The sequence below is a fragment of the Papio anubis genome, chromosome 7 (genome assembly GCF_008728515.1).
Source record: "Papio anubis isolate 15944 chromosome 7, Panubis1.0, whole genome shotgun sequence".
NCBI lineage: Eukaryota > Metazoa > Chordata > Mammalia > Primates > Cercopithecidae > Papio > Papio anubis.
Window position 1 is genome coordinate 119,039,270 of NC_044982.1, and position 21,298 is coordinate 119,060,567.

The following is a 21,298-nucleotide window of genomic DNA, read 5'->3' on the forward strand; positions in this document are numbered from 1 at the left end:
CCAGCCTGGACAACATGGCAAAACCCAGTCTCTACAAAAATACAAAAATTAGCTGGGCATGGCGGTGCACCTGTAGTCCCAGATATTTGGGAGGCTGAGGTGAGAGAATCACTTGAGCCCAGGAAGTCGAGGCTGCAGTGAGCCAAAATCGTACCACTGCACACCAGCCTGGGTGACAGTGAGACCGTGTCTCACTGGAAAAAAAAAAAAAAAAGAAGAAGGTTTAATGGTAGGATTTTAGGCTGGTAGCATATATATGGGGTATGGATTGATCTTGGTGAGGGAGAGGCTAGTCCCAGGGAACCCTTTGCCACATAGGACCACTTATCAGCTCTGTCCCATTTGTCTCAGAGCTCGTGTCCTATTGGCACTGGGCACCAGCGGGCAGAGCAGTCCCTGTCTCACTAAACTGTGTTTCACTCGTATAATGGATTTTGCTGGGTTGTTGGGGGTGATTTTTATTTCATTTTGCTTTAATTAGGGATTCCATCCAGAGGATGCAAACTATATTCTGATCCAGACATATATACCACCTCTGATGGAAATTGGAGCTCCCCAAAATGTAGGCAGCCTGGCTGTGAGGGAGTTGAAAGAGATTTCTTCATGCTGTGGATTTAGCTAGAGCCTCCTGGCAGGAGGCAGACTGAGGGCAGAAAGGATGGAGCCCTGTGGAGAGGGGCTGTGGTTTGGGGGGGAGTTTGCATTTCCACTTGTCTGTGACATTTCAGTGACTTAATTTATTTGCCTGAGCTTCATGTGGTCTCCTTGCCTTTGCAGACGGAGATTGCGAAGAGACTGAATACAATTTTAGCACAGATCATGCCTTTCCTGTCACAAGAGGTAAGACCTTCTTTTATTATTTCTTCCTTTTCTTTCCAAATCAGCCCAGTGGCTGGTGGGGTCTCACTGGAGCCTGAGCCCCAGCCCTAGCCCCAGCCTCAGCCCCTGTCCATTCATACTGACTGAGCTGACAACCTGGAGATTTCCAGAGCCTTCTCCGGCCAGTCTGAAGGCAGGGGGCCGTATCAGAGGGACCATTTGCTCCTTCTTCTGATAGAATTGTTTCTCTACCATTGCCTGAGTCCAGAGATGGGGGTTCTGGCGTGCGACCTAACCATCAGTGGGCAGTGGGTTCCTCTTTCCCATCCAAACTAGCATCCCCAGCCCAAAGGGGACCTTAGTTCCTGGTACAGAGTGTCCTTGCTGGGAGCATGACCAGGTGGTCATGCCACCTTCTAAGCCTGCCTTCCAAGGGACCTCCATTTGGGACAGCGGCTGGACCAGTGCCTGATTTGAGATAAATGCCTCCAAAGAAGTCCCCTGGTGCCGACCAGACAGATGGGCCGACTTTAGCAGGCTCTGTTTCTGTCCCGATTTCACTCCAGCCAGGGCAGGCCCTGCCCTCTACTCCCACTCAGTGGCTGGGACCGTGTCAGCTCCATCATGGACTCCTGGGTCTTGGACACAGAGTGGTGACCAATAAATGATTGAATTAATATGTAAGAATCAGATACGACAATGCCCTCGGAGCTTGCAGCCCAGTAGGGGAGAAAGCTGTGTGTGTGGCTGGTACTACCTCAAGGCCAAAGGGAATTAATGCAACCACTTTTTAAAATAGACTTTATTTTTTTAAGAGCAGTTTTAGCTTCACAGAGATTTCCCATATCCTCCCCAACTATCAACATCCTCACCAGAGTAGTACATTTGTTGAAACTGATGAATCTACATTGACACATCATCACTCAAAGTCCGTGGTTTAAGTTAGGGTTTATTTTACCACTTTTTCTTTCTTTATCTGTTTATCTGGAAACATACTTTGTTTTCTCTCTATTTAAACAGATATGGGTAAGGTATATGTAGATACACTTTTTCCCCAAATCCTTTGAGTGTAAATTGCAGATATTCTGACAATTCACCACTAAAACTATAACTGCATCTCCTAAAAACAGGGATACCGTCCTTCATGATTACAGTATTGTTACCGTGTTTAGAAAACTAATAATCATCCTGTAATACCATCTGATATCCAGCTCATATGCAAATTGCATGGAAAAATTTGTGTGTGTATGATTGACTAATAGCCATCTTTTGGCGTGCGTCTTTATTTTAAAACTTAAAAAGAAGTTTCAATTACAAAACTAATACATGCTCATTGACAAAGGTCTAAAAGAGAAAGGAAAATCGCCTGTCACCCTCCCCGCTGCTTGTGTCCTATGCCTGTTCAATGGGGCTCCTCTGTCTGCTCTGGGCCTCTCCGAGAGTCCCTGCCAGTGCTGCACAGTCCGTCACCTCCTCTGTCCAGGAGAGTGGCTGCATCTAACACACACCCTCTTCCCTCCAGCACCAGCAGCAGGTGGCGCAGGCAGTGGAACGCGCCAAGCAGGTCACCATGACGGAGCTGAACGCCATCATCGGGGTACGTGGACTCCCCAATCTGCCTCTTACCGTGTGTATAGCCCTTTTATTCCTCTCATTTATCATAACCAGAGATTGACCCTGACCTTAGCTGGCCTCAAAGAATGGCAGCCCCAGGGCTCCGGCTTCTACAAACACCCCAAGGGCTTGGACCTCTGTGGGACTGTTTCCCTATTGACTCCCAGTTGCCTCCTAGGCCTCAAACTAAAGGGGAGCCAGGCATGCCTCAAATCCACCTCTTCAGCCATCTGCCTCATCTTCCACTGGCTTTTGGTGTCCTTGCCATTGAGGAGGGTGGGGGCCTAGGGTCACCTTCAAGGCCAGGCCAACTGGCCAGTACCTGGCCACCTCCTCACACTTACCCCGGCGCCTGTCTGCCTCCTCCCTGGCAGAAGTCTGCCCTTCTTTGGCCGCTGGGATCAGAACAGTCTCTGCTGTACTGTTGATGTGCATCGTGCTGTGGAATTTGGGTTTACGTCTTGCTGTCCCATGTGCGAAGCTGCCTGGCTGAGCATTCATCACGTACGCTTGTGAACTCCAGCTGGGGAGCCTAGACCAGTTTTCCTGACTTTCTAGAAGTCCCATCTCCCCTTTACACAGGAAGACATACCCAAGAGTGCTCTGTGAGGCCCACTTCCAGACTGGCCCCTTAGTGGAAAGGGGAAGCTGGATCTACCTGGCTTGTATCTTTAATGCATTTCTTAGGTTCAAGTGGCGTCTTTCTCCTACTTGCTGCTTTGGTGTGAGGCTAGTGACATTTAAGATAAGCACCTGAGGAAGAAGAGTCTTTTAAGTGTGACTTTGGGCAAGGCTCTTACCCTTGGGGTGTAGCTGTCCATCTTTCATCTCTAAAATGAAGCGGGTGGACGGGGTCACTGCTTCCCAGTCCACGGAGGAGCTTCTGGACAGTACAGATTCAGGGGCACTTGCACCAGAGGTCTTTTCCAAAATGTCTGGTGATCGGACTGGAAATCTGTGTTCCTAATGATTTCTAAATCATTCTGAAGTGTAGTTAGGCTTGGGAAGCAGTAGACTGATTCATCTCTAACATTCTGGGAACCTGGTTGGTCTTCTTTCCTCTTTCTGTTCTTATGGGAAGTCACTATTTCAAGGTGGAACTAAGGCCCCAGAATTTTCCTCTGCTTGATGGGATACATGATAACTCTTGACTTTTCTGCCTGGGGCAGAAACCTGGAGGTCTGTGTTTTAGTCATAGTTGTTCCCCCATGTGACCTTTGGCAAGTCCCTTCTCTTCCTTGGGCCTCAGTTCCTGTATCTGTAAAGGGAGAATGTACACCGGCTCATCTCTTTGGGCACTCCTGACTCCTACCAGGAATGCTGGGAGGCTGGAATCACAGAATGACACTTACGGGCACCGACCCCTCCATCACGCTGTCAGGACCCGTGATGGTTGCAGAGTCCTTTGGTGAAGGCAGCCCAGTGGGTTTGCCCTTCTGGGCTGAGCCCATAGGGACACTTCTCATTGCTGCTTGGGCAGGTGGGGGTTGCAAGCATTGGCCTGGTTTGAATCCTGGCCTACTGTGTGGAATGGGCAGAGAGGAATCTTAAAACTGGAACGTGAAGAAGTGTTCAGTGCTGGAAGGCAGCACCCCAAGAGGAGAAATCATGATATTTTAATGTTTGAAGTATCATCAGAGATCATCTAGCCCAGGGATCGTCAACCTTGACACTGTTGAAATTTGGGGCCAGATCATTCTTTGCCATCCTGTGCGTTGTAGGATGGTCAGCAGCATCCTTGGCCTGTAGCCACTAGATATCAATAACACCCCCGACACTTGTGACACCCCAAAACATCTCTAGATGTTGCCAAATATTTGTAGGAGGCAAAATGGCCCTTGGTTAAGAACCTCTGATCTAGCTCAATGCCCTGGTTTTACCGAGAGGGGAGGTGATTATGATGTTTAGGAGCAAAGCCAGGCCAGAGGCCTGGGTGGCTGACTCGCAGCCCAGGACTCTTCCCCTGACTCTGGTGCGGCCCTGGAGGGTGGCCTGTGTCATCTGTCTCAGTGACCAGCTCTCAGCTTGGTGGTTCTTCTGCTAGTGGTGGCAGGGGACTGCAGGAGTAGGACATACCTTGTGAATTCTGTTTTCTGACACTTCTCTTCCAGCTCCTTACCCCTATCCCGTTTCCAACCATCTTCTTGAGGTTTCCAGGCCAACTCCTCCTACCCCTGCAGTGGCCACAGCAGGGTCCCCTCTCCCCCTCTGCCTCCCTCCCTCTTTGGGATTAAAATCCTCTTTTTTTTTTTTTTTTTTTTTTTTTGAGACGGAGTCTTGCTCTGTCGCCCAGGCTGGAGTGCAGTGGCTGGATCTCAGCTCACTGCAAGCTCCGCCTCCCGGGTTTACGCCATTCTCCTGCCTCAGCCTGCCAAGTAGCTGGGACCACAGGCGCTCGCCACCTCGCCCGGCTAGGTTTTTGTATTTCTTAGTAGAGACGGGGTTTCACTGTGTTAGCCAGGATGGTCTCGATCTCCTGACCTCATGATCTGCCCGTCTCGGCCTCCCAAAGTGCTGGGATTAAAATCCTGTTATGAAAATAATTTTTTTTTAAGTTTTAAGAAAGGAGTAAAATTGGGAGAGAAGCACTGCTTGGATTAGCTGTACTTCCTTTAAGTAGTATTTAGGAAGCTACAAGTTAGGTCGAGGCAGCTCGAGGCAGACATTGGAATTCAATTAAAGCCAACGAGTGGGGCCTGTGACCCCCATTTTCAAGGTAATTGCTTCTCCAGCTCTGAGTGAATGCAGCCATCGCCCTGTCATTAAGCAGGCAGCCGTCTAATCGCTGCGCCTGACAGAGCCTCACAAGGCAGGAATTACGGACAGCCGAGGCGTGCTCGCGCTGGGGAGCCGTGCTTGACTGCACTCCAGCGAAGGAGGCCGCTAATCTAGTCAGGGCGTTCTTTATCTCCTCCTCGAGGAGAGCAGAGAGCGAGCCTGCAGCTGAGCTGCCTCTGGGAAGCGAGGTGAAGAAGGATAACAGGGGATGCAGAGCCACCGGCTGAGCAAAAGGGCAGGCATCCTGGCCCCAGCAGGAAAGGGCAGGAGAAAGAGGGTCCCAGGAGGCTCTTGGCAGCTTCCAGTGGCTACCCCCACTGCACTGTTGGATTTGCTGCTCCGGAAGGAGACCCTGGTCTTGGACTTAGAGGAGGGCTTTGGGCAAGTCGCTTTGTTCCTCCAAGCCTCAGTTTTTCCATCTGCCCTACTTGTTTAGTGGCTTTCTTGCTCGTGGAGTTGAAAGATTCTGAGGTCGTGGCTCAGCTCAACTCAAAGAGAATATCAGATGCCTCTGGCATGGGCTGGGAGGTATCCAGTGGCGTATTTATCATGAGGATTAGCGTATTCCTGGGGTCTTCCTTCCTGGTGAGAAAGGGCAGGATCCAAGGTCAGGATGGTGTGTGTGAAAAGGGGAAGGAAAAACAGATACAGGGAACTGGGTTCTCGAGCCAAGCCTACCCACTCCCTGCTGGACCACAGGGAACTCAGGTGTCCACCAAGGGAAGAGAGGAAGAAGACTGTCTGTCTTCTAGTTGGGGCCTGGCGAGACTTGGTTATAGTAGCCCTGTTTCTTTTACATGCTTCTTGGATAAAATTAACAGGAGGGGCTTTAGAAGGACAAGATTCCTGAGCACGAGGAGGGAAATTTGACCCTTGGTCAGCAACTTGCAGAAGGCAACATCTGTCTTTCCCAGGCAGATTTAAGACCCTGTGAGCTGATGTATCACCCATTTCTGGAACCTTCTTTTTAAAATTGCTGTATCATGGCCCAAGGTCTTGGGACTGGAAAGCGGAGGAGGTCTCATCTGCTTACCCACTGACAATTTGGTCTTCATTCCCTTGGAAATTAATAGTAGGGGAGATGTCACAGAGCTTTGACTTGATTTTTTTTTTTAAGTGGGAGGGAGGGGAGGAAGAGGGAGGTTGTAGCTTGTCACAGAATACACAGGATATTTTGAAGCCATACCTAAGGTTCTTGCATTCACTCCAAGATGTGGATGAGCTGCATTCAATTGACTGAATTTTGTATGAGGGAAAGGATGGCCAAGAGAATGTGCCTTAGGATCCGTCTTTCAGCCAGGCAGCTGTGGTGGAGGGGGGTAACGCCGAATTTGAGTCTGGGCTCTGGTTGCTGCTGACTTCATGAAGCTGTTCAGCCTCCCGAGCCTGTTCGCCATCTCTGAAGTGGGGATCACAAGGGTTGTTGTGAGCACTAAAAGCTATTGCCAACCCCAGAAGCTCAATGCGCACGGAGCTATGGTGCCCACTGAGTGATGTGAAAGAGAAGGAGCAGTTGGAGGCCTGGAGCTGTTCTCGCTGTCCTTGGAGAGCAGAAGTGTTCATTTTATGCAGTCGGGACTCCGTCTTTGCCTCCTCTGGTGGGAGCCCTTGGTGTGTCTTGGCTCTGGAAATGCTTAGACAGCTTCACTAACTAAGTTCAACCCAAATTGTGAACCTGAGAAACGCAGCATTAAGTTACCTAGCGAAGGCCTAAGGCGTGATGTGCATAATCCAGTTACACATACTCTGCAAGCAAGATCTTCCCTTCAGCCTCTCCTGGAAGTGACCGCACCTTCTGAGCCAGGTCACAGGCGCTTATCACTTTTGTGGAGTACATGTTCGTTGTCCTGTTTATGCTCTGGCAGGAAATGTTCAAGGAGGGAAAAGTGAACGCCCATGCATGGGCTTGGTTCCAGGCTCCTAGCCCCTCTTTGGGGTTAGGGGTGCAAGAGGGAATTATTGACTTCCTTTCATATTGTGGATGGAGAAGTTCCCATATTGGAAGGAATGGTATAAGCTGGAGACAGGCATTCTCTGATGGTGGAATTGATTCCATTTCTCTGCCATGGGGAAAGCTACCCAGTTGCAAACAGTATCAGCCTCCCACTCAGACATCACTGTGTTTGAGCACATTGTGCTCTGAAGCCAACAGACGTGTTGCAGGGGATAGGAATACAGCCTGAGGACAGCTGTGCCCGCCTGCCTGCGGAGGTGCTGAGCTGTGATAGGGACGGGGGTCAGGTGGGGTGTTGCCCGCTGGCCCCCAGACCTGTCAGGGAAAAATCTTCGTTTCACTTTCCGTTGTACCCAAGATTGTTGTTAGCAGACCCTCCATCTGACAAGCCCTGGCATCTGCTCTCGCACTGAGGAAGGAGCCTTGGAGTTTGGCTCTCCTGTCCCTGCTTCCCAGAGTCTGCTGGGCCGGTCCTCGCTGTGCCTTCAAACCACCCCAAGGAGACCTCGAGGGAGTTTCTGGCTCTTTGCAGCAGGTTGCTCTTGCACTCGGAAATGAGGAACGCTTCAGTTTGCATGGGAGATTCCTTTTCTCTTTTGCAAAGAGGACGCTCTTACCTGACAACACTAAGGCAGAAAACCAGCCTCTCAGCCTCGGAAGCTTAACAGCTTTGAAAGCCACTGCCTGCCAAACAGCCGCTGCTGCCTCTGTTCCAAGTTTCTGACATTGGTTCTCTGGTTCATGTTTTGGGCAAGCAGGACACCTCATGACCCCATTGATGCTTCCTGTCCCAACTAACTGTTCTGGCTGCATCTAACTGGCCTTGGAGGGAAGGCGTGGAGCTGAGAGGCGGTTGGCACCTGTGGACACTATTTCTCAGCCTCTTCATACACCTTTTCCAAAATTTTCACTAATTTACTTAGAAGGCATGTACTAAGCAAATATGCTAGGCACTGTTAGAGGTGCTAGGGTGGAGAAGACACAGTTTCTGTTTCTGGAACTCACAGGTTGCCAAGCAGTGCACAAAGGCAAAAGAAACAGTTTTCACCTGGGATCTGTCCATTTGCTAAGACTGAGCACCTACTCCGTTTTTACCTGTAGTTACACATGTGATCCTTGCACAACACAGAGAGGTCGGCTGACTTGTCCAAGGACTCATAGCTGATAAAGGATAGAGCTGGAAGTCCGCCTTATTCTGCCTGGCTCCATTGTCTGAGCCGTTAGAGCTTGTAGAACAGAGAAATCCATTCTAACCTGAGGTGGGAGGGCATCCAGAGGGAGACAGCCTTTGAACTGGGCAAAGCTGAGCCTAGAGGGTTGGGTAGGAGAAGAGACCTTTCCTGGTAAGAGAAGAGTCAGGGTGCGTGGAGCTATTCAACTCCATCTTTCCTTGGGTACAAATGTTCAATGCACATTTTCTCTAGAAACAGACTTGTTCGTGAAAGGAGTTAGCTGTGTCTACAGGCAGCAAAGCTACTTCTTTGAAGCCTTCTTTCCCCTCCTCTTCCTTGTGTCTTCCTCGAGGGATCTTATTGGCTCTGCACTATAAAATGCGGCTTAAATACCTCAGCCCTTGCTTTCTGGGATTTTACTAAATAGTTACCACCAGCAGAATTAACAGGCCTACTAACAATTGGTCTAAACAAAGGGGCCCTACTGGAGACTCACTTTAAAACCAGGTATCCAGATAAAATTGTATTGTCCAACCACACCAGGGAATACTAGGTAGCCATTAAAAAGGTCAAGAAAATTTCTTCAAAACATTCCTAAATTAAAATCAAGCTGTATAGCGGTATGGTTCACAAGAGTTCATTTCTGTATAAATGCATTTGAAATGTGTAGATTTTCATAAATAAAAACCTAGGCAGATTTAATAGTAGAATCTTCCAAGGGTAGGATTGAAGGGTAATTTAAAAAACTTTTTAACGTCTACTTATTTTTAGTATTTTCTTAAAATGAGCATGTATTAGTTTTGTAATGAGATATAAAAAATTACATTTTCTTAAAAAAGAAAAAGTGGAGGAGCTCAGAGCAAGCTCCCATCCTAGAGGAGCTGGAGTTTCTTAGCTGGGAGGGGTTGGATCTCCGCATTGGACTCTGTGATGCTGGCTCCAGCGGCCCCATAGCTTTGTGTCAGCCATAGTGTCTCAGTGCAGATGTGGGGTCGGACCACCCTGGGACAGTGCACGTGAACTGCCTAGCAGCAGACATCACAGAAGTGCTCTAACAGCTTTGAGCGACGGCTGCAGTGCCCGCCTTTCACCCAGAACTGACAAAGGGAGCCCTCTGGGGCCAGGAGAGCCATGGCTACTGTGGCTGCCATTAACTTTAGGATGAGGCCAGGTGGCAGTTTGCAGCTTAGCTGGTGGAGAGTGGGGCCCTTTATCCATCACCTGAAATACTTACTGCCTCCTCCTGCCGGAGCCGTGGGCCTTCACTGTGTTCTGTTATCTGTTCACAGTTGCCAGAAAACCATCTCATATGGACAGGCGAGCTCCCTTAGTAAGGCGTGAGATCTGGAAGCTTCTCAGATCTATTCTGTATGGCACTCTCCGCCAACCCCTCTTGCTTTGAGGATCTTGTTAGGAACGAACATTCTTAGGGTGAGGGGTGGTGGTTGACAGATTTACTAGTGGTGGGATTTGGCCAATTACTAGCTACCTACTCCAGCCCCCTAAGCATCTATTAAATGGGCACAACCCCTCCCTTGCCAGGTGGTTGGAAGGTGCCCAGGCATTCATTCAGGCATCCAGTAAGTGTTAGTTTTCTTCTCTTGCACAAGTTGAGAAGAAAGATGTGTGCATAGGTGAATACCAGCATACCTAACTTCCCTTGCAGTAGTGGAGAAGAAGTTGGGTGTGGCGAAGGGAGAGGAAAGAGAAGCCCCTGAGGCTAGTGTTGAGTAGGGAAGCTGGGCCTCTGGAGCCAGGGCAGCCGAGTCCTTGACTGGGGAGGAGACAGAGAGAATTGCATTGTTGTTGTTGGTAATACTGACTTGCTGCATGGCAAGTTTTTAGAAGGGTTCAGGAATCCATTTTAAACTCTTTGTAAATATTAGCTGCTGCCATGAGGCTTAGTAGCTGTGTGCCGTGAGCTGCTGCAAACATTATCTTACAATAATCCTCTGGGGTCTGCTGCTTTCCCCTTTTACAGATGAGGAAATTTGAGGTCCAAGACTTGAGGTAACCTGCCCCAGGCCACACAGCTAGGAAGTGCCAGAGCTGGGATTCCAATCCTGGTCTGTCTAGTTCCAAAGCCTCCACTGTTCCAGTTACCCCGTTCTCCGATGTCCGATGACGTTAGCTCTCATTCCACTGGCCTCCAGCTCATCTGGCTCTGGGGCCTTTGCTGTGATGACCTGTCCTGCCCCTGCTCTGTAAGGCAGGCTTGGAGTTCCTAAGAAATAAGGAGACCTCCCCAGAGTCCAGCCTCAGGGTGGGAGCTGCCGGCAGCTAATGCTGAAGGCATGTATGCATGAGCAAACACTGCCAGGGCTGCGAGCTTAAAAATGGATCCCTCTCTACTCAGAGGGAACCCCGTGACTCTGTGGTTTTTTGATGCATGCATTATTTATCTCAGGCTTGGAAACAAACATTGAGAAATTCTTCCTGAAACTGGGGTACAACGGGTTGGGGGGTGCTTGAAGACCTAAATCTTTACATTGCAGTCTATTAACAGACTTCCTTCAGTGAGACATTCATGTGGACTCAGCTGGGGGCAAAGGTTTTGGGGGTGCTTCCCCCTACCACCCACCCAATGAAGGAGCAAGAGGAATGGGAAGAGCCACTCCCTCCCTCCCTCCCTCCTGAGGTGGCCACGCCTCCCCTGCCCTCCCCAGCTCAGCTGTACTCACCACCGACTTCATTGCAGCAGCAGCAGCTCCAGGCGCAGCACCTCTCCCATGCCACACACGGCCCCCCGGTCCAGTTGCCACCCCACCCGTCAGGTCTCCAGCCTCCAGGAATACCCCCAGTGACAGGGAGCAGCTCCGGGCTGCTGGCATTGGGCGCCCTGGGCAGCCAGGCCCATCTGACGGTGAAGGATGAGAAGAACCACCATGAACTCGATCACAGAGGTGCGGCTGGGCTGGGGCAGAGGGTGGGGTGGGGCAAGGCTGGGCATGGGCACTCATAGGCCTCACAGTGAGTGGACCCAACAAGTGCTGTCACCCTAGGACCAAGAGTTACCCAGGATTTGGAGCCATCTGTTGAATACTTGGTGCATGGAAGCCAGCGCCATCCGCATCCCATGCACCTTTTCCTAATCCTTGGTGTAGGAACTCCCTGTCCTGAAAACCCTGTCTGTCCATCTGGAGCTCCCTCCCATCTTCCTACGACACCTATGCCTGGCCTTCAGGGGCCAGCCCCAGTCCACCCCTTCAGGATGCTTTCCTGGGAGACCCCGGCTCAAAAAAAAAAAAAAAAAAAAAAAAAAAGAGTTGGGAAGCCAAGGCTAAGTCCTTGTTACTGTCCTCTTACATTCTACCACTGGAAAATGTCTTGTGCTTACCATGATCATTAGTTCCCTAGCACAGGGCCAAGTTCTTGGGTGTTTTCCTTACATCTACATCTCACCAATGCAGAAACCTGGGAAAGGTGCACAGTCAGTGCTCAGGTAAAGGTTTGTTAGCTGGCTGCCTGTACGTGGGGGTAGTGCACACCCCAGCAAGAGATCACATTGACTTGGAGTCAGAACTTGTTCCCTGACCCTCTGTGAGCCCTTACCATGAGGACCCAGGAAGCTGCACTGAGCGTGGTCTCAAGAGTGGTTCATTGGATCAGAAAAGAGAAACGCCTGGCTCCCTGGGAGGCTCTTTTCAAAAACTGGTGCCAAATGCACTGTGCCCTTAGATACGGTATTTACCAGGGCACGTAGCCAACACCTTCTGAGCACTAGGGACCTGGAATGTCACCATCCTGCCTTGGCCCAGGCCACAGGGTGGTAGCCGGTCCCGAGAACTGAGGCTACATTTTTTTGTCTTACAGTGGGATGGTCCTTTTGGCAGAGGAAGAGGGGCCTCTCCACAGCAGACAGGAGAACTGGGGAGCTAGTGCTTAGCTGGGAAAATTATCAGAGGCTTCAGCTTTTAGGGGCATCCTGACAAAGAATCAGAGAATGGTGTTAATTTCAAAAACAAAATTAAAGAAGCCACTCCTAAATTCCTTTTTATTTTTACAATAAAGTTCTTAATTCCCAGGTCCTGCTGGTATTTTGTATGGCATGATCCTTCCCAAGCTTGTGGTCTTAAGACCCCTAGTCTGCTAAAGAGTAAACTTGATGCCCTTTGGCATGACAGGGAGAACTGGGTCAAAGGCCTCCCTTCCCCACCCTGGGGACTGGAGGGGTGGGGGCAGCACTGGAATTTGGGTGGCGAATTTCCAAACCGAGAAACGCCACCTAATGGCCCTGCCTTGGCTGATCCACGGAGACAGCGATCCAGGCCTTCTGCCCATTTTAAAACCAGTGCACTAGCAAATCACAAAAGCCAGCTGGACTTAGACTGACCTTTTTCCTTTCTTTTTTGTGTTTTTGTCTCGGGGTGCCTGACCTTCCTCCTGTCCTGGCCTTCCTTCCCCAAAGAGAGAGAATCCAGTGCGGTAAGTGTTGGCACTCCGGAAGCCGGAGGGGTGTTTGGGTGCTGGGAGGAGGTGGGACTTGGGGCTCCCAGAATCGTGGGCCTGAGACCAGTCAGTTGGTGTCCAAAGCTGGCTTCCGGGTTCCCGGTTCTGCTCTGTGGGTTGAAACGGGGGGTTTTGTTGTTTGTTTACTCTTGCCGAGCTAGGAGACCTGGCTTCAGTGCTGATGTCTTAGTCCAGAGCCAGTGGTGGTAGTGGCAGGGTGAGGGGTAGTTACTGTAATAAAATGGGAGCTGCTGTCGTCACCTGTTGATAGTGACCTTCAGTTGTGGAAGCCCTTCATCTCCCCAGGCTTTAAGTCTGCCATTTGTCAAATGAAGAGCTTGGGCTAAATGAGCTCTAACTCCCTTTCATATGAGAGGTGATACTCTGAGAGGTCAGCTGACTAGCCCTGGGTCTTCCATTGCAAGGGGCTTTGTAGAGTCTCTGGGCTAAACCCAGGTCTAAGGACCGAGGTGTCCCATGTTGAGGGCCAAGGTTCTTACCCACCCCCAGCTAGGATGCCTCTGTATCATCTTGCATCCACCTCATTCCCTTCAAACGCCTGCAGTTTCTCCCTGCTCTGGGCTTTCACTCGATTTAAGAAAGTGCTAGCAGGCGAGCATTAAGGCCAGGCCGCCTGCGTGTCTGCCAGCTCTGAGATTTGTTGTAAATCTTTCTGATCACACTGAGGCTCCGAGGTTCTGTTTCAAGTGAATAAGCCTTCTGAATAAGCGCAGTGGAGTCCGGATAAAAAAAATCCTCCAGCGATTAGCAAAGCTATTTTATTCCTCATCGCCGTCCTTATATCTGGGGCCATCTAATCTGTTAGGATGGCTTTGGTTATTACCTCGTGTTAAGTAGGACTTGGAAGGTCAGGCAGTTAACTAACCATCTAGACAGCACCTTCCTTGGGCAACTCTCTCCAGTCCAACCCTCCTTCCCTTCCTGGCCCTCCCCCAACCCAGGCTGACTTTTTAAACCTCCCATTGGCAGTGAGGCTGGCGTCGCCTCTTGCCCTGCCTACATGCTCAGGAATCCAGGACCACATTTGGGCTGAGGAATGGCTAGGTACCTAAAAGAGGAGTCATTGAAGCTGAAAATCCATGTTCACTGCCTCCGTACTGATCCTCCAACAGTGGCATTTTTGGAGAGGCAGTTTGCCTAGATAGAAGGAGGACTGGATTGGACATTTTAAGACTGAGGTCTGGTCCCAGCTTTATGAGACCCTGCGTAGTTCCCTTGGCCTCTCAGAGCCTCAGTTTCCTTATCTATACCATGGGAGTAATTCCTGCTTGGCCAACCTCTCAGCTTTGTTTAGGAAGACCCATGGTAACTTGACTGAGGATCCAGATTACCTGGCTATCAGGGACCCACTGCAGTGGAACTGGTGGGGGAGTGGGAAGGCCAGCACTCTCTAAAGAGCGTGAGTCTTTACCTCATCCTCATCCCTATTGGCTTCTGGCTTTGTGCCCCATCTGTGAAAGTTTTCTGCTAAAAGACCCTCTCTGGGAACCCCCAAGAGCTGGGCTCTTTACCATGCTCACTGAGGTTCAGGCATGGCACACATGGGCCACAGGAAACTCCAATGGGAATGAATCAAGATGCTGGGCAGAGGCAGCAGTGGGTAGCTCAGGGCTGAGGCTGTGCGCATGGCATGTGGTGTGGTGACGGTGTCAGGGGCGGTGTAGACTGAAATAATCAGGCTTTGGAAACCAGGTTGTCAACAGATGAGGCCTACGGCAGGAAGGACAAGGCTGTGTCAGAGTGGGAGGGGGGATGGGGGACGGGCTGGAAGCTGTCCCAGAGGGGTTAGTCTGGAGTCCAATTAGAGGTAGCTTCATTCATATTTCCTTGCCTAGCCGAAGCAATAAAAAATACTTAGTTTTTTGGCCGCCTGCCAGCCAGAGGCGGGCTGGATCGATGCCGCTAAATGCCTGACATGACTCTCCGGTAGCGGCGAGGGTTTTCAGCCTGACTGCATGAGAAGAAAGAGCTCGCTGTTCTCCCGAGCCGAGCACCGGGTCGCAAGGAGAAACACGAGCAGCCGCACGCCCCCTCCCCTGCCCGCCCGCTTGCAAGGGGCAGCCAGTGCGAGGGGCTGGAAGCATTTCTGCTTAGCACAGGGTGGCCGCCACCGTCAGAGGAAATGAAATGAAATGACGGTGATTTTTCTGCCGGCGATTGCAGCAGCTAATTGAATTGCGGCTGTGCGCGCATCGCCGCCGCTCCTGCACGGCTGTGGGGAAGGTTGAGCTGCAGTTCCATTATAACCTCCATTTTTTCTTCAAGGCTTGATAACTCTGCCATTTTAATTTGCTTCAGGCAGAAACTTGGCAGGGAAGGGCTGCCCAGAAACCGGCTTAGGAAAGGAAATTAAGTTCTGAGGCTGGTTGCCGCACTATTCCCACCGAATACTGCCCAGCTCTGTTCCCTCCAAGTGGCCCTTACCCCTGAGCCACCCTTGGCCTCTGAGAAAGTGGAGAAGTGAAGCCTCATTCCACTTGCCCTCTGATGCTCTTCTCTTCTGAACAGATGTCCCTCTGTGTCTCCATGTGACCTCCTGTGTTGCATGGGGACTGGGACTGGGGATGGCCTGTCCTTTTCTTCCAGCTCCATCATAGCTGGACCATAGCTGCTTTGGAGGGCCAGGATTGTGTCTCGTTCATTCTGCCACTCCTGGCCTGCAGCACCAGACCTGACCCAGGGCAGCTGCTTGGAAATTGGTGGGTGGGTGAAGGTAAAGTTTGGGCTCTTAGGAAGGAGTAAACTTCACCAATATTGTAGAGGGGCGTTGGTCCTGATGTTATTCTCTGGACACAGAGGTTTGCTGGCAGGTGCCTTTGCCAGTAGCACTTCCCTCCCTGCTCCCCAGCTTGGTGGTAACAGCCACATGGTGATTTCTGACCACTATCAACCCCCAGGACTGCTCCATCATCTTCCCTCTTCCCAGGCCTCCCATCCCAAAGGCTTCTCATCCTCATTTGCTTTATAGTTGAGGGAGAACTCACGAAAATTTGGGGTTCCCTTTGTGCCACCTTCTGCTAGGGGAGCTTGGGCACATTCGCCAACCTCTCAGGGTCTCCACTTGGTAATGGCTACAGAGGCGGTGACTGTCCCTGCCCTTGCGCCTTTTCCTGTCTCTGTCACAGGGGAAGGCTTCATGACGTGGCATTTTTGTTTTTTCACAACCCTGGTGTTTCTCCAGAGTGCTGACAGCCTTGCCATGGAGGCGGGGGTGTTCACACCGAATGCTCAGCTGCTCATCTCCACTGGGAAGTTGGTGGCTGCCTGACACCCTCCTTCCCTGTCAATCTCCCCATTCCTATTGAGCTCAGCAAATGAAGTATTGCTCATGGCCCCCGCCTGTCAGCTCGGATCCGTCTTACAAGACTCAGTGCAAATTCCACTTACCCGTCCTTTGAGCAAATGAGTGCGGCAGGCTCGAGATGGGTGGTGAACGAGACCCAGGTGACCCTCGCCCTCACGGAGCGTAGTCTCACAGGCCAGAAGGCAGACGGCTCACTGCGGGGTTAATTATTTAATAGCAGTTCGGAGCTGCAAAAGAGAATTGGGGGTGCTCCCAGGGCATCTCCCCAGGAACTCAGTCTGGGGAGTGGGGAAGGCTTCCCTGGCAAGGCTCTGATGGAGCCACGATCTGCAGGGCAGAGAGGAGTTCAGCTTCTCTTCCCTCCTCTGACCTCCCTGTCACCTGCACTTAGCAGTGTGTGGATGTGTGAGTTGTTACACACAGCAGAAAGTTTTAGCCCCAAACCCTCTTCTTCCTTCCAGAATAACTCTGTGTCACCCTCGGAAAGCCTCCGGGCCAGTGAAAAGCACCGGGGCTCTGCGGACTACAGCATGGAAGCCAAGAAGCGGAAGGCGGAGGAGAAGGACAGCTTGAGCCGATATGTATGTCCGAGGGGCCGTGGCGCCACTGGGGTTTCTGTTGGGTAGGGCAGGGGGTGTCTGCAGGGCCCAAGCTATGGCCAGGGTCCTCTTATGGCTGGCAGGGAGTCAGAGCAGCACAGGTGGCAATAGGCGGCCCCATTGAGGAGGGCAGGGTGGGGACGGGGCTAGGGTGAAGTTCACACACTGTGAGTGTGTGAGCCACTCCAGGGCAAAGGTGGACGGGGAGGTCGTCCTGGCCTTCATGGGGTCTCTTCCCACAGATGGGCCAACAAACCCATGCTGCTGTCACGGTGCTGCCAGAATCCCACTTGGCTCTAAGGAGCTGCTCCCGATGCCCCACAAAATGTGGACCCTACAGTCCTCTCAGTCAGCCCCAGGCACGCACTCACTTGGCCACCCAGTCATGTCTTTCATTAGCCTTTTAATGGGAGGCCCCCGGCACATGAGACCCTAGTGGAAGCATGGCTGTTGTGTTTCCCCTGTGCCAGACTGTGCAGGGCTGAGAGCTGAGACAGAGGGAAGGGGAGGATATGATCAGGGCCTCTGCAGTCTTGCACCCAGCCCTCTTCAGCTACATGGCTGCTCTGTGGCTTCGGGCACATTGCACACCCAAAGGGCACTCAGCTGTGTTTCTGGGAGAGAAGGCAAGTCACTATCCCACACGGAGCGGGGGGAATGACCAGGTGAGAGCAGCACACTGACTGTGAAGGATGGTGAATGTAAAACCAGCTGGGAAGAAGGTTCTGGCTTCAGAGAGAAGCAGAAGGGCAGGCTGTGGGGGCAGGGGCTTAGAACTGTTATGATGGGGTGGGTGTCAGTGTGGCTGCCCAGTGGGCACAGGAGTGGAGTAACCTAGGGGCTGGGGTAGGGGACAGCCTCACAGGGGGACCGTGTTGAGGTGGAGTGGAGCCTGTGGAAGGGCAGGGCTGGAGTAGAAAGCATGGACTTTGGAGTTTGGCCCGGCGTCAGGTCCTGGCCAGTAGAAGGATAGGGTGGTTTGGGCCCGGTCAGGGGTGGGGAAAGTGTGGCCTCTTACCATTTGGCTTCTCTCTTGGTTGCAGGACAGTGATGGGGACAAGAGTGATGATCTGGTGGTGGATGTTTCCAATGAGGTATGGGCAGGCCCGGTTGAAGGGGGCTCTTGGTTGGGGATGGTTTGGGATTGTTCCTCCCCAGGGTGGGATCTGTTCTGTCTGTTCTAATATTGCTGGCAGCCTGAGCAGGGAGACAAGGCCTCCAGTCTTGAGGTCTCAGGGGGCCAAGAGGAGCAGGGCAGGGCTTTGCTGCATGGTGTCCAGGCATTTATGGGCCCGGAGGGCCTCCTGCAATGCGTCTCCAGAGAGACACCCCCAAAGATCCCAGATAGGGGCCATCTTCTATTCCCCGTGAGTGATCCTCCATCCCCCCCAGGGGCTCAGCCTCAGGGGCCTGAGGAGGAGGAGCTGGAGAGCATCCACACTCGGCCAAACCCAGGCAGGCTGATTGAAGTCCTGAACTTGTGTTTGACATTGGGCAGATCACCCTTCCACCCTCCCCAGGCCTCAGTCGGACCAGATGGTTAAGAGTTAGTTTCCCCTCACTGTGGGACCCCCAGTCTTTGAGCCAAGCTCTTCTTCCCACACCCATGCCCTTTCCCTTCTCACTCCCAGAGCAGGGAAGCCTCAAGGCTGGCTGTTGCTTTCAGTGCATCTCTGCATCGCTTGTGTTTTCAGGACCCCGCAACGCCCCGGGTCAGCCCGGCACACTCCCCTCCTGAAAATGGGCTGGATAAGGCCCGTAGCCTGAAAAAGGATGCCCCCACCAGCCCCGCCTCGGTGGCCTCTTCCAGTAGCACACCTTCCTCCAAGACCAAAGACCTTGGTCATGTATGTGGGGTCTGGGTGGAAGGGAATGGAAAGGGAGCAGCAGGGACCAGAGCTGGGATGGTGCCAATTGGCGGGCAGAGGGGTGGAGTGGAAGAAGCTGGATGGGTGATTGGCCCAGGTTTACCTCCTGTGCCTGCTGGGCCTGTGCTAATGAGTTAACATTTTCTGAGCCTTGGTTGCTACATCTGTATAATGGGAGTGATCACCCCAGTCCCTGCCAAACAAGGTTGGGTAAGGATTGAGAGGCTGTTCGGCAGAAGCTTCCTACGGGGCTGGCTCTGGGCTTCATGTTGGGACTGGCACCAGTTGTGCCCGGCTCCTAGGAGAATGGAAGCCTCATGGCCTCCCTTGTTGTGCATCTCCCCTCTTCAGAACGACAAATCCTCTACCCCTGGGCTCAAGTCCAACACACCAACCCCAAGGAACGACGCCCCAACTCCAGGCACCAGCACGACCCCAGGGCTCAGGTCGATGCCGGGTAAACCTCCGGGCATGGACCCGATAGGTATAATGGGTAGGCACCATGGGCTGGGTTGATCTGATTGGGGGGAGGGGGTCTGCCCCTGGCCAGGGCAGGGGTCACACACACCCATGGGATAGAGCACAGGCAGTGTCTCCCAGGGCCTGCCCTTGGGGACTTCATGGTCAGATTTGAGGAGGAGGTGACACCAAGGCCTCTGGGGCCCCTGCTGGGCCAGACATATGAAAACAGCATCAGACAGGTCAGGGCTCCCAAGATCTGTTCCCACCCCTGTCATTAGTCCAGTGAGGCTCTATGCAAGCCCGTTTGGGCCTCCATATCCTGCTCTGTAAAAACAGGTGGGTGCATCTGCCAAGCTCTAAGTTTCTTTGGCTCTGAAGGCAGGGATCCCAGTTGGGTGGGTTCAGTCTGAGGAGCAGGCAGCTTGAGAATGCAGGGAGGGTTATTGCTGGGTGAGGCGGCCGTGGCCATGTCCCAATCCCCCTAAGGCCCACCTCCCTGATGCTCACCCCCTCGCAGCCTCGGCTCTGCGCACGCCCATCTCCATCACCAGCTCCTATGCAGCGCCCTTCGCCATGATGAGCCACCACGAGATGAACGGCTCCCTCACCAGTCCTGGCGCCTACGCCAGCCTGCACAACATCCCACCCCAGATGAGTGCCGCCGCCGCCGCTGCAGCCGCTGCCTACGGCCGATCACCAATGGTGAGCTTTGGAGCTGTACGTAGACCTTTTGGCTCCTTTCTTGGGGACTGGGCGCGGTGTGGGGAGCTGGTGGGGGTTGGAGGGGTGCTCTCCACATGCCAAAGGGGGCCTGGGGGCCCCTCAGGGTCTCGAGGCCAGGCAGCTGACCCTGTGGAGAGAACGTGTATCGGAAACAATTGAGACTTAGCTGGAAGGGCACATGCTTTGGGGCCAGCAGACCTGGGTTCCATCCCCCACTGGCCTACAAACTGCCCTGTGACCTCACGCTAGGCAGCCTCCCTTTCAGTCTGCGAAACGGGGCTGACCCTGCCTTTCCCAGCTCTGGGGGGTGGGAATCCCAGGCGAGTCAGGTGACGTTCATGGAGCAGGGGTCTCGTAGATGGGACTGGTCGTTACAAGACTTTCTATTGTGGTGAATGAATAATAAGAGTTAGGGGCCTGGCATGGTGGCTCAGTAATCCCAGTACTTTGGGAGGCCAAGGCGGGTGGATCACCTGAGGTCAGGAGATCGAGACCAGCCTGGCCAGCCAACATGGTGAAAGCCTGTCTCTACTAAAAATACAAAAATTAGCTGGGTGTGGTGGCAGGCGCTATTCGGGAGGTAGAGGCAGAAGAATCCCTTGAACCCGGGAGGCGGAGGTTGCAGAGAGCCAAGATTGCGCTACTGTACTCCAGCTTGGGCGACAGAGCAAGACTCCATCTCAAAAAATAAAAAGAAAAAGAAAAGTTAGGGTTGGCGGAGAGAGGGGCCCTTTTTCAGGAGATAGTTTTCCTTTTTACCTCCTGGACCTTGGGTGGCCTTCTCTCCACTGGCAGGCCCACTAGGACCACAGGAGAGGAAAGAAGTAGGGCAGGGCCAGCTCTGCCTTGCAGAACAGGGAGGATGCTGGTTCAGAGTGGGGTCTACACACTGTCACCCGCTCCCTGCCACGGGTCTTCCTGGGCCTGTGTCTCCTCTGAATCAATGGGCTCTGCTCTGCTCAGCTTGTCTCTTGGGTTATAAAGTGGCAGAGCCATGCAGGTAGGACCCCGGGTGCGTGGTGGAGGAGGCAGGGGTGGGGGTGTGTGGCAACACGGCTGATGGAGGGCTGTCTTGCCTTGCTTTACAGGTTGGTTTTGACCCTCACCCCCCCATGCGGGCCACAGGCCTCCCCTCAAGCCTGGCCTCCATTCCTGGAGGAAAACCGTAAGCTTTGGCTATACTTACTGCATGCTTTGTAGGGTGGGGAGGAGAGAGCACTCTACCCCTCCTTCCAACAACACACGTCATCCCCTGACGACGAATTTGCCCTGGTGCATGTCCCTTTGGAAAGGTATCTGTCCCTCTGGAGGCACCGAGGCCTGGTTGCAACCCCAGAAAACTATAGCCAAGCCATGCTTCTCAGCACCCACAGAAGAAGCTCCCTCCAACAGAGGAGCCATGGGGTTAGCTAAGTACATGGCCCCTGGGCTGGGAGACAAGGAACACTCCTCACCGAGTCACCTGGAGCTGCGGTGGGCCTTGCCGACTCCTTTGGGCTCTACCTGCTGGGAAGGCCCCAGTGCCGCTGGTCGCA

At 52.6% G+C, this 21,298-nt stretch overlaps 1 protein-coding gene across 23 annotated transcripts in view; it reads left to right on the forward strand.

Annotated features, from left to right (window-relative positions):
* The window catches only part of TLE3 (TLE family member 3, transcriptional corepressor), a 66,534-nt gene that overhangs the window by 20,978 nt on the left and 24,258 nt on the right, over nucleotides 1-21,298 (forward strand). For 8 of the 23 annotated variants that reach the window (XR_004185114.1, XR_004185112.1, XR_004185115.1 and 5 more), the window contains 10 exons: nucleotides 778-840; nucleotides 2,342-2,446; nucleotides 11,036-11,240; nucleotides 12,746-12,762; nucleotides 16,573-16,692; nucleotides 17,754-17,804; nucleotides 18,405-18,557; nucleotides 18,930-19,071; nucleotides 19,558-19,757; nucleotides 20,852-20,928. Coding sequence is in view for 19 of the 23 variants with exons in the window: in XM_031668535.1 (XP_031524395.1) it covers nucleotides 778-840; nucleotides 2,342-2,446; nucleotides 11,036-11,240; nucleotides 12,746-12,762; nucleotides 16,573-16,692; nucleotides 17,754-17,804; nucleotides 18,405-18,557; nucleotides 18,930-19,071; nucleotides 19,558-19,757; nucleotides 20,852-20,928 (1,133 nt within the window). In the remaining 4 variants the exon portion in view is untranslated. The remainder of the gene's footprint in view (nucleotides 1-777; nucleotides 841-2,341; nucleotides 2,447-11,035; nucleotides 11,241-12,745; nucleotides 12,763-16,572; nucleotides 16,693-17,753; nucleotides 17,805-18,404; nucleotides 18,558-18,929; nucleotides 19,072-19,557; nucleotides 19,758-20,851; nucleotides 20,929-21,298) is intronic. The other 15 variants (XM_009210509.4, XM_009210513.4, XM_009210512.4 and 12 more) reach the window with 15 other exon arrangements.